The sequence below is a fragment of the Elephas maximus genome, chromosome 9 (genome assembly GCF_024166365.1).
Source record: "Elephas maximus indicus isolate mEleMax1 chromosome 9, mEleMax1 primary haplotype, whole genome shotgun sequence".
Classification (NCBI taxonomy): domain Eukaryota; kingdom Metazoa; phylum Chordata; class Mammalia; order Proboscidea; family Elephantidae; genus Elephas; species Elephas maximus.
The window spans coordinates 5,482,386-5,494,508 of NC_064827.1; the positions used below are offsets into that span (position 1 = coordinate 5,482,386).

At 43.4% G+C, this 12,123-nt stretch overlaps 1 protein-coding gene across 1 annotated transcript; it reads left to right on the top strand.

Annotated features, from left to right (window-relative positions):
- The first annotated feature begins 2,734 nt into the window (after positions 1-2,734).
- On the top strand, positions 2,735-11,779 carry INSL6 (insulin like 6). The gene is made up of 2 exons (XM_049896736.1): positions 2,735-3,017; positions 11,435-11,779. The coding sequence occupies exons 1-2, from the start codon at positions 2,735-2,737 to the stop codon at positions 11,770-11,772; spliced, it is 621 nt and encodes a 206-aa protein (XP_049752693.1). The 3' UTR covers positions 11,773-11,779.
- Positions 11,780-12,123: the final 344 nt, after the last annotated feature.

Sequence of the window (12,123 nt, forward strand, 5' to 3'; positions counted from 1 at the left end):
AACCGACTCAACAACAGCGGGTAGCAGTAGTAGTAAACACTAAAATAGACAAAAGACCCTACCTGTATGAAATTTACATTCTGGTAGAACAAGATAGATAAACATACAGAAAAGTAAAACATGTTGAAAAACAAAATTCTTACTTGGTTAGGAGTGAAAAAAGAAGCAGGCTTTATCAAAGAATAGAGCAACTGCAGGTGGGGAGCATGAAGCAAAAATGCTTAAATGCTTCAAAGTACAGGAGCTGAAAAAAACTATACATTAAAATGTAAGGAAACAGTAACCACAAGTCACGTAACAGCTAACCTACAAACACCCTAGAACCAATCTGCACGAGTATTTTGTGAAAATGATTCTGCCTATCTTTCAAGGACAAGGGCAGTTTACAGGAAAGCATTCTGACAATAGCCACAGTTTTGCCCCCCTCCCCTCGCTCCCTCACAGCCAGTGCAGACTAACCTTTTATTGGGAGCTCGACTTGAATACATTTCATTTTAGAGGTCTGCTAACAAAGATACAGTATGTGAGTAGAGAAATACAAAGCAAGGCAAGAATATAAATAGTGCAAAGAGAATGCAAATCTAATCAAATTTGCTGAGTTCACACATATATTGATCGAGAGATCCTTTATTTATTTAATCTTCCTTTGAGTATAACGGGTATTTTCCTTTCTCACAGGAATTCTCTGATAAAGTCCTGAATGGGACTCACGGTCCACTACAGCTTGGTTATTAGCCGTAATTCAAAGAAGACGATGAAATTTTGCCAAGCTACATCACATCGACCTTTTTAAAAAATCCCTGATTGCTACTTAATTTAACAGCTCTCATGGATGCCACTGGGAAACAAGGCAAAGCTGGGGGAATGGGAAAGGCAGGAGAGACACACAGAGTCAGAAAGACTGAGGACTGAGGGAGAAAAATAAAACTGTACAGCGAAGTCCCAAGAATGTCACTGACAATTAAGCTGGCGCCACCCTATGGCTTTGGCACCTTAATACTTACTACTCCTGAAAGGCCTCTGGCTGCCCCCTTGTGGCTGGCAACATAGCTGCTGAGCCAAACCAGAAAATCAAAGCTTGCAACGGAGTGGATCCCGGCTCACAGCGACCCTATAGAACAGACACCTGCCCCATAGGGTTTCCAAGGCTGTAATCTTCACAGAAGCAGGCCGCCACGTCTTTCTGCAGCACCGCAGCTGGTGGGTTGAACCAACCGGCGCTTTAACCACTGTGCCACCACGATTCCTTCTTCTGGACCGACACATACATACATTTTTTTAAAACTTAACTTACAATGACAAAGCAACCTATACCTGTTGCACTGCACTTCCGTCCCGTCCCTCCTAATTTCGCACTTTATCCCATCTAAAACTGCACGTCCTGCCGGCATTCTTAGGGGCAAATCCTCTAGGGGTCCCTGGGCAAACGAGTCACAACGTGGAAATGGGCAAGTGCCCCGAATCTGTGACCGGAGGAACCAGATTTTCATCCGAGGTCCCTGAGGCAGCACCCCTAAGTCTCTGTTCTGGAGACTGGGGCTAAGGACCGTTTCCCCCTTGGAACGGGCAGGGATTTTCTGAAGAATCTTTGGACTGACTTGGGAAGCACCTGCACGTGGCCTGGCACCTCGGCGTTTTAACACCCGCTGACGGGGGGCCAAGGGCCAGGGCACAGGAAGCCTGGGGCGCGGGGAGACAGTTCTCACACCAGTGCACAGACACACCTCGCGGGACAGACACCGAGGGCGTGAGAGGTTTCTCTGCGGAAGCAAAGTCTCATGAAAAGCTGGACAAAGAGGGTGGAAAAGCCACTCCAGGTGGAGAGAGCGGGAGCTTTTGTGACCACATGCTCGGTGACTGGGGCCCCACGCTCCCATGTTTTATCTGCTGAATCTCTCCAGTGAGGAAGGCGAGAAAAATGAGGTATTTCTGGCCTTACGGAAGGAGCCTGCTGCCCTTCGGAGCCTGAGAACTGTGAGGTGGCCACTATCGTCGTCGTCGTCGCCGCGCTCTCGGCTCAGCGCTCTCCCGCGGCCGCACGCGCTCAGACGCCCCCGCGATCGCCATAGACCCGCGCCTCGCCTCACCTCAGCGTTCTCCCCCGGTCGCACGCGCTCAAAAGTCTCCATGGTCGTCGCTGCGGCCTCGCCTCTGCGTCCTCCCGCGACCGCACGCGCTCAGAAGCCTCCGTCGTCGTCGCTGCGGCCTCGCCGGATTGCTCTCCCGCGGCCGCCGCCGTGGCGTCACCTGTGCGTTCTCGCGAGGCCCGCACGTGCTCAGGCGCCGCCGTCGGCTCGCGCCTGCTCAGTTCCTCCTGGCCGGTCTCGCGAGGCCCGCATGCGCTCAGAAGCCGGCTGGGTAAGCGCGCGAGACTCCGTCAGGCGCAGGCGCAGGCGCAGGCGCAGAGCGGGGGCAGGGCGCCTTGGACGACCGTTAGGGGCCCCTGCGGGCCTGCCCAGTTCGCCGCCCTGTTCTCCCTCGGTCCACATGCGCTCAGAAGCCTCCGCTGTCCTCGCGGCGGCCCCACCTCTGTCTTCTCGCGGGGCCCGCACGTGCTCAGGAGCCAACGTCGGCTCGCGCCTGCTTCGTTCACTGGCCGTTCTCGCTAGGCCGCATGCGCTCAGAAGCCGGCGGCGTAAGCGCGCGGGGGAGACTCCGTCAGGCGCAGGCGCAGAGCGGGGCAGGGCGGCGTGGACGACAGTTAGGGGCCGCGACGGGCCGGCGGGGTCCGGGGATGCCGCGTCTCCTCCGCTTGTGTGGGCAGCCGATCGGGCTCCTGCTGGTTCTGTCCTCCCTTGAGCTGGGCAGCGCCGCCCGGGCCAAGAAGCTATGCGGCAGGCACCTGATGCAGGAAATAGTACAGCTCTGTGGCCTGGAAGACTGGAGCCTGTTCCCGGAGGAACCCCGTTACCGGCAGCCGGTGCCCCGCGCTGTGGACGCGGTGGGAGCCTTCCTGCGCGCCGGGCGCCCACGCCCCCGAGCGCTGCCCCCCGGTAGGGGCACAGGCACGCAGCCAGGTAAAACCCTAAACCAAAGCCATGCTTGCCCACCTCTGTACACCGGTCAGCCTCGAATCTGCTCTGCCAGGCGGTCGTCCCCAGGAAGTGGGATTTGTGCCTAGTACACAATTAAAAAAAGAAACGTACAAACAAAAACGGTATATGTTGAAGATACGCAAAGTCTGTATGGATCTCTCTCTCTCGTTTTTTAACCTAGAAGAAATAAGCGTGCGCATATCGGACCGCACATTGATGTGAGAAAGCTGATGCTTCCCTAGCCTGCCTTGTCTGGAGTGGCCTTGTCACCTGGCAGACTTACTGCCCTTTAAAACCCAACTTTGGTATCATGTTCCCTTTGAAGTCGTTACTGACCCTTTCATAGCTAATCACTCCTGCCTTACTTGTACCACGGTATCTAGCACAGAGTTCATGTGACTATCATCAAAACCAAACCCGTTGCCATGCATCAGTTCCTACTCATGGTGACCCCATGTGACAGAGCAGAACTGCTCCGTAGGATTTTCTTGGCTGTAATCTTCACAGATCTCTAGGCCTTTCTTCAGGGCACCACTGTGTGGGCACCAGCCGCCAAACTTGAGGCTTGTAGTCAAGTGCATTGTAAGAGAAGATCAAAACCATTTGTACCACCCGAGGACCCTGCGTGTCATCAGGACTGGCTGTGTAATTTGCCAGGCCCAGTGCAAAATGAAAATGCAGGATTCCTTTGCTGAAAAATCAGGAAAGGATCATTAAGAAGGATTTTTTAAACTGTCTTTTGAGTCTTCTCTGTTCACATGCATGGTCCATTGTCCCATCAGACTTTACTTAGGAAGGTCACATACTTAAACTTCACTTACAAGTTCAAAGGCAAAATTACTGAGATAGTCAAACCAATGACAACAGAGCTTTAAACCAAATGCAGGGTCCTTCTAAGCCCTGGGCCTCTTCGCACAGGTCTTACTCCCATAAAGCCAACCCTGAATATCATCCCAACTCAAATGTTTTAATCTGAAATGCTGAGCTGAGGGCCTACACATTAAAAAAAAAAAAATTTTTTTTTTTTTTAACACATAGTAGGTGCCTAATATATATTGAATTTATACTTCTTGTGGGGACAGTGATGGTTCAGTGGTAGAATTCTCACCTTCCATGTGGGAGACCCCAGTTTGATTCCCAGCTAACGCACCTCACGTGCAGCCATCACTCATCTATTAGTGGAGGTTTGCACGTTGCACTGATGCTGAACAGGTTTCAGCAGAACTTCCAAACTAAGACTGGGAAGAAAGTCCTGGTGATCTGTTTCTGAAAACCAGCCGGTGAAAACCCTATGGCTCACAAGGGCCTGAGCCACAACCTATCACAGGGTTTGTGTAGGAGCGGGCAGCATTAGGCTCTGTTGTGTGTGGGGTTGCCATGAGTTGGGGGCCAACTCTACAGCAGCTCACGAAAACGGCAATATACTTACTGCTTTTAAGGAGCATTTAGGAAGAATATTCTTGTTTCAGATCCATCAGTATCTTCCAACTACGTTGTTATGTTTTATAACTACCACATTTTAGTCCCAACATGGTCTACCATTTTAAGAGAAAATATACTTTATTTATGGACTATTAATAGCAGGGTATCATTGAAAGCATTGCCTCAAAGTAATTCAGCTGATTTGATCTGGACAAATCTTAACAAAAATCAAGATTTCTGAAATTAAGAAAGCAGTTCATGTCACGAAGAGTCTTTAATGTAGATGACTAAAACAGTGCCTGGTACACTATGGGCACTCATCAGCTCTTTTTTTTAATGAATGAATGAACAAGTGGAATTTAGAGCTGCTAGGAGAATGGAAACTTTTAAAGACAGAAGCAACAGAAACCATCACGACTGAATCTTGATCATTTTCCTTCATCAAACGTACCTGCACATAAATTCCTTTTGTCTTCCTGTAATGGAGGAAGTGTCTCTCCTCCGATTCTTCCACCTTGGTTCTGTGCTTCTCCAACTTTAATGTGGATTACGTATGAAGCACTGAGAAATCCTGTTAATATACAGATCCTAATTCACTAGGTCTGGGATGGGGCCAGAGATTCTGTAGTTGAAAAAAAACCCTGGGTGATGCTGCTGCTGCTAGCCAGTGGACCACACCTTTTAGTAGTAAGACCCCGGTTCACCTCCTCTCCCTCTCTCTCTTGTTCCTTTCTCTTGGTGCTATAAGGAGGGCTTTCCTTTCTGCTTCACGTTGAGCATTTCTCTTACATCAGATACCGTGTTCTCACTACCTGTACTATAGTCATCATTTTACCATTAGACCTCCAAGTTTGAGCTTGTTAACTAAAGGAAAGTTTGGGGTTCCTTTTCTTAACAAGTATTTCTCTGGAAACTATTTTCTTAATAAAAAAGGGTCAGCTTTAAAACTCAGAGTTGATTAATGACCCCTTTGTTCTAGCTCTTATTCACCTTCCACCTAGGAAGAAATGCCTTTAATTCGGTAAATGGAGAGCTACGATGAAACAAGATTTGTAGAAAAATAAAAATATATCTGATGATATTTCAAAATTGTTATACCCATTAAACCTGTTACTATGGAACTATGTAAAGGATAGTTTGCAAAGGTGGAAATATCAGGTGGCAATAAATCCATCATCGTTTTGAAATATGCAGAAAGAAAATGAGTTTAGGTTATCAATATGAATTTGTATCTGAAATTATTAATCTATGAGAAAAAATTATATTTAATCTGTCCTGATAATTTCCAGCGAATAATTTAGAAGTTGTCCAGAGGCATTATGGATTGAGTTGTGTCCCCCAAAAATGTGTGTCAACTTGGCTAGTCCCTGATTCCCAGTATTGTATGATTACCCACCATTTTGTCATCTGATGTGATTTCCCTATGTGTTGTAAATCTTACGTCTATGATGTTAAGGAGGTGGGATTTGTGGCAGTTTTGTTAATAACACAGGACTCAATCTACAAGATTAGTTTGTGTTTTAAGCCAATCTCTCTTGAGATATAAAAGAGAGAGACCAGCAGAGAGATATGGGACCTCATACCACCAAGAAAGTGTGCCAGGAGCAGAATGTGTCCTTTGGACACAGGGTCCCTGCGCTGAGAAGCTCCTTGATCAAGGAAAGACTGATGACAAAGACGTTCCCCCAGAACTGACAGAGAGAGAAAGGCTTCCCCTGATTTGGACTTGTAGCCTACTAGACTGTGAGAGAATAAGTGTCTTTTTGTTAAAGCCATCCACTTGTGGTATTTCTGTTATAGCAGCACTAGATAACTAAGATGAGAGGTATGTGTTTCCAAGATAGAAGATTACTCTATAGTTAAGCCACTTGCAGAGGAGACAGAAAAGAAGCAACCAGTCAGGTGGGAAGAACACCAAGAGAGTGGGGCGTCCTGGAGACCCCATGAAGAAAGTGTATCGAGAGAGTGTTTGGACAAGTCAAGTAAGATGAGAATTGGCTGTTGAATGGAGGTCATTTGTGACCTTGATAGGAGAAATTTTGGTGGAGTAATGGAACAAAAGCCTGAGTAGAGTGGGTTTAAGACAGAATGAAAGGACAGGAATTAATTAGTGAATGTAGAAAACTCTATCAAGGAGTTTTGCTACAGAGGGGAAAAAAAATGGGAGGGTAAATGGGGCCAAAAGAAGTGGTTTGTTTGTTTTTAAGTGAGAGAAATAACATTTGTTTGCTGATGGGAGTTATTCAGTAGAAGTGAAAAACTGATGATGGATATAGTGATGAAGTGATGTCCTTGAGTAGGTGAGAAATGAGATTAGTACGTAACTGGAGGAACTGGCTTTAGAGTGGATACACAACTGTGGAAATACTTAGGTCGGAAGGCAGAATATGCAGGTACAGATGTTAAGAAATAAGTTTAAAAAAAACAGTGGTGAAGAGAACAAATGAAAGTTCGGTTCTGATTTTTTCGCTTTTCTCATGAAGTAGAAAGCAAAGTCAACAGAGAGTGAAGCTGGGAGGCTATTGTGGTAAATTGCATTGATAGATTTTCTAATCTTGACTTATTCATGCATTTCTGGGATAAACCATTTCTTAATAACTTTTTAAAAAGATGTTTATGGGTTCAGTTAACTAATACCTTATTTGGGACTTTTGAATCAACATATATAAGTGAAATGGGCTTGTAAATAATTTTTTAATGTCATATCGTTTTTATCTAGTTTTGGAATAAATATGATACCGTTGTAATTGGTAGGTGCTGTCAAGTCAACTCCAGCTCATAGCGACCCTATGTACAACAGAATGAAACACTGCCTGGTCCTGCCCCATCCTCACAATCATTGCTGTTTGAGCCCATTGTTGGAGCCACTGTGTCAGTCGATCTTGTTGAGGGTCTTCCTCTTTTTCACAGACCCTCTACTTTACCAAGCATGACGTCCTTCTCTACTGGTCCCTCCTGGTCACATCCAAAGTACGTGAGATGAGGTCTCGCCATCCACGTTTCTAAGTTGCATCCTGGCTGTACTTCTTCCAAGACACATTGGGTTCATTCCTCTGGCAGTCCATGGTATATTCGATATTCTTCACCAACACCGTAATTCAAAAGCATCAGGTCTTCTTCCTTATTCATTGTCCAGCTTTCACATGCATGTGACATGACTGAAAATACCGTGGCTTGAGTCACATGCACCTTAGTCCTCAAAGTGACATCTTTGTTTTTTTAACACTTTAAAGAGATCATTTTTAGCGGATTTCCTCAATGCAATTCGTCATTTGATTTCTCGACTACTGCTTCCACAGGCATTGATTGTGGATCCAAGTAAAATGAAAGCCTTGACAACTTCAGTGTTTTCTCCATTTATCATGATGTTGCTCATCAGTCCAGTTGTGCCGTTTTTTGTTTTATGTTGAGGTGTAATCCATACCGAAGGCTGTGGTCTTTGGTCTTCATCAGTAAGGGCTTCAAGTCCTCTTCACTTTCAGCAAGCAAGGTTGTGTCATCTGCATAACACAGGTTGTTAATGAGTCTTCCCTCAATCCTGATGCCTCATTCTTCTTCATACAGTACAGTTTCTTCGATTATTTATTTCTTCAACATACAGATTGCATAAGTGTGGTGAAAGGATGCAACCCTGACACACGCCTTTCCTGACTTTAAACCATGAAGTACCCCCTTGTTCTGTTTGAATGACTACCTCTTGGTCTATGTACAGGTTCCTTATGGGCACCATTAAGTGTTCAGGAATTCCCATTCTTCACAATGGTATCCATGATTTGTTATGATCCACACAGTCGAATGCCTTTGCATAGTCAAATATGCAAAAAAATTGCATAAAACACAGGAAAACATCTTTCTGGTATTCTCTGCTTTCCCTAAGATCCATCTGATATCAGCAATGATATCCCTCATTCCACATCTTCTTCTGAACCCAGCTTGAATTTCTAGCAGTTCGCTGTCAGTATACTGCTAAGACCATTTTTTAAACTCTCTTCAGCAAAATTTTACTTGCATGTAATATTAATGATATTGTTCGATAATTTCTGCATTGTGCTGGCTCACCTTTCTTTGGAATGGGCACAGATACGGACCTGTCCCAGTCGGTCAGCCAGGTGGCCGTCTTCCAGATTTCTTGGCGTAGATGATTGAGCACCTGCAGTGTTGCATCCATGTGTTGAAACATCTCAGTTGGTGTTCCGGCACAGTAAGTGTTGTACTAGCTTCATAAAATGAGCTGGGCAGCTTTCACTCTTTTCCTCTTATCCTGGAACAACTATACTGTGCTGTTGGGATCTACTGGTCTTGAAAAATAGGTGGAATCTCTGTCTGCATTTTTCTTAAATACTGTGACTGTGCTTTTTTTTTTTTTGTAGTATTGTTAGTGTATTTAAGTCTCCATGTGCCAGTTTTGGCATCTTGTATTTTTTAGGAATTTATGCATTTTATCTAGGTTTGAAAATTTATAAACATTCATGATACTTCAATTGTGGTTATACCTGTGGCTATCCCCTTTTTCCTACTAGATTTTGTTCGTTTTCATCTTTCTGCGTTAGTCTGGCTGGACTTCTGTCCATCTGATTACTCTTATAAAGAACTAACTTGTGGTTTTCTTAACCTTTTTATATTTGTTGTGATGGTTATGTATTTCATTATTTTTTTCCCCTTTTTTCTCCTTTGGGTTGTCTGTTGCTCTATTTCAAATTCATTTGAGTTAATACTCATTTTTACCCCTTCCTGTTTTCTGATGAGTGTAGCTTGTTTCCCTTTAAAGTACACCTTTAGCTCTGTCTTCCCAATCAGACATGTACCTTTTAATTGACCAGGCCCTAGTTCCCCTCTTTCATGAAAGTTCCCTTCTTATTATCTGCCTTTTTTTCTCTTTAAGTCAGAACATGGCACGGCTCATCCACGAAGCCAAGACAGTTCAGTTCACCTTTTCCCCTCAGTGCATATTCATGTCTTAGATGACTTGGTCACTTTGTTATCGACTGCTTTTGTTTTGGCACTTGTTCTTTAATATCTGTCCTACAGTTTAATGTTCCACAGTTCAACTTAAGCATTTGTTAAATACAAAGCTATTAAAGGGTGTTCTAATAGAATTCTTTAACTAAAAGGAAGAGATTCACCTCAATAACCTCAAGAAAAGTGAGAGTTAGTATAAAAACAAACAAGGTCTAGAAATAGACCTGGAAAGGCTCTGAAAAGTCTAAGGAATCACATCAGCTCTTAAAAATCACTTTCTCTCTTTTTGAATCTTCTGTGTCTTCCTTTACGACTTAGCTTATCATGACGAGCCTCATAGAATCCTTTCAGCTTTGGTTCTCAGGAACGCCTCATTATTTCTTAGTTCTAATTCCAAAGAGAGAGAAAATGACCAGGCAATTCATTTTTTCCCACATGGCATGGATTACTTGTGGGCCACTGTAATAGATTTGTATCTTCGGGATCAGGTGCCAGCTTCCAGTCTGTTCAACTATGGCGATCAGGTAGAGTCCCGTGGTTCAGAACATGGTTGTCTAAGGGGTGTGGGCAAATATGTTCTCCTCGAAGGGATTGTGGATCGACTGGGACCATGATGGAAGTTTAACAAGCCTCCAAATAATAACCTCCTGGAGCTCATTTCATTTCTTTCCAGTAATACTGAATAAGTTAAAAGCAATATGATCGTGAATGTTAGTAACAAGCGGTTCACTGTACTTTGAACATATCACCACTCCTTCATTTCTTTATATTTCAATGAAGAACAAAATGGTTTCTACTAACCACTTAATTATAAAATGTAAATAGACAACCCAATTTTAAAAATGGACAAAGAATTTGAATAGACATTTCTCCAAAAAGATATACAAATGGCCAATAAGCACATGAAAAGACCCTCAGCATCATTAGTCATTAAAACCAAAACCCACTGCTGTGGAGTCAATTCCGACTCATAGCGACCCTATAGGACAAGAAGGAGTGCCTGGTGGATTCGAACTGCAGACCTTTTTGGTTAGCAGCTGTGGCTCTTAACCACCGCTCCACCATCAGTTATTAGGGAAACGGAAATCAAAACCACTTCACACCCACTAGGATGACTATAATCAAAAAATGGAAAATAACAAGTGTTGGCAAGGATGTGGGGAAATTGGAACTCTTACACATCAACGGTGGGAATGTAAAATGATGCCACCACTGCGGAAAACAGTTCGGCAGTTTCTCAAAAACTTAAACTGTAGAATTCCGTATGATCCAGCAGTTCCACTCCTAGGTGTATAACCACGAGAACTAAAAACATGCTCATGTAAAAACTTGTACACAAATGTTCATGGCAGCATTCAAAAGAGCAAAAAAATGGAAGCGGCCCAAATGTCTACCAACTGACGAATAGATAAAATGTGGACCATTCGTACAGTGGAGCTATAAAAAGGACTGAAGCACTGACACATGATACAGCACGGATGTACTTTGAAAACATGATGCTCAGCGAGAGAATCCTGACACAAAAGGTCACCTACGCCATGATTCCATTCTGTGAAATGTCCGTAATAAGCAAATCCCTAGAGATAGAGAGATTAGTGGTTGGCAGGGGGCTGGCAGCAGACGGAAATGGGAGTGACTTCTAAGGATACAGGGTTTCTTTCTGGGGTAGTAAAAATGTTCTAGAATTACTGATGATGGTTGCACAGCCTTGTGAATATACTAAAAACCACTCAAGTGTATAATTTAAAATTCACGTTTAAAAATAATGTGAATTATATCTCAATAAAAAAAAAGTTAATACAAAATACGTGCAAAGGTTTCTAAGCCTTTTTATAAGAAAACACTACCTAAAACTATGTTACTTAAAAATGATATATTTTGAATAACCATACCTTCTATTCTTTATTTAAAATGTGATAATTCTTCAATATCGGACCAATTTTGGTATTCTAGTATTATCATTAAATTTTCATCTAAAGAATATTTTAATAAAGTAGGGTTTTCTTGTCTCTCCACAGTCTCTACGGCCGCCTCTACGGAAGAAGCAATCAACAGTTCGAAGATGCAGTCACTAACTGAACATCAGCGTCGCAAGAACCACTCCCCACCTGATAAGACGAGAGAAGTTTCCTCTTCACACAGCCACCCAGATAGTCATGAGATCATGGAATTTCAGGAGAAACATACGAACAAAATGAAAGCCTCAAGTGATTTGTTTTGGGGGAATCATCCCCAAAGAAAACGCAGAGGATATTCAGAAAAGTGTTGTCTTAGCGGATGTACGGAAGACGAACTTAGCATTGCATGCCTTCCGTATATCGATTATAAACAGTTACAACTCGACCACCAGTTGTGACTGAGTTATGCTAACCATCATAGGAATTATACTAACTTAATAAAAGCTTAATATATTTATTTTACCTTTTTATTTTTTTGGTAATTGTGCTTGTAGGTTCAATGCTATGAACAATATCTAAATGTACTACAAGCACTTTTGACAATATGGTGACATCAGGAATTTTAGTATTTTCTTTGGTGACCTTTTTTTCCCCATATTTTTAATATATTTTTATATTTGAAGATGTTATTGGAGTTGTCATGATCCAGGTAGACATCTAAAAATTATCTGTCCTTCCTCGCCATTGTGATAGAAACTCCCTTACACTGCATTTAAATAGATTTAGGACTGTTCTGCTCTCCATCTCTG

What these genes read in the sequence shown, in the direction of transcription:
- INSL6 (XM_049896736.1), top strand. Translation starts at nt 2,735, where the DNA reads ATGCCGCGTCTCCTCCGCTTGTGTGGGCAGCCGATCGGGCTCCTGCTG. An exon ending in GGGCACAGGCACGCAGCCAG is followed by an intron (nt 3,018 to 11,434) that starts GTAAAACCCTAA and finishes GTCTCTCCACAG; the next exon opens with TCTCTACGGCCGCCTCTACG.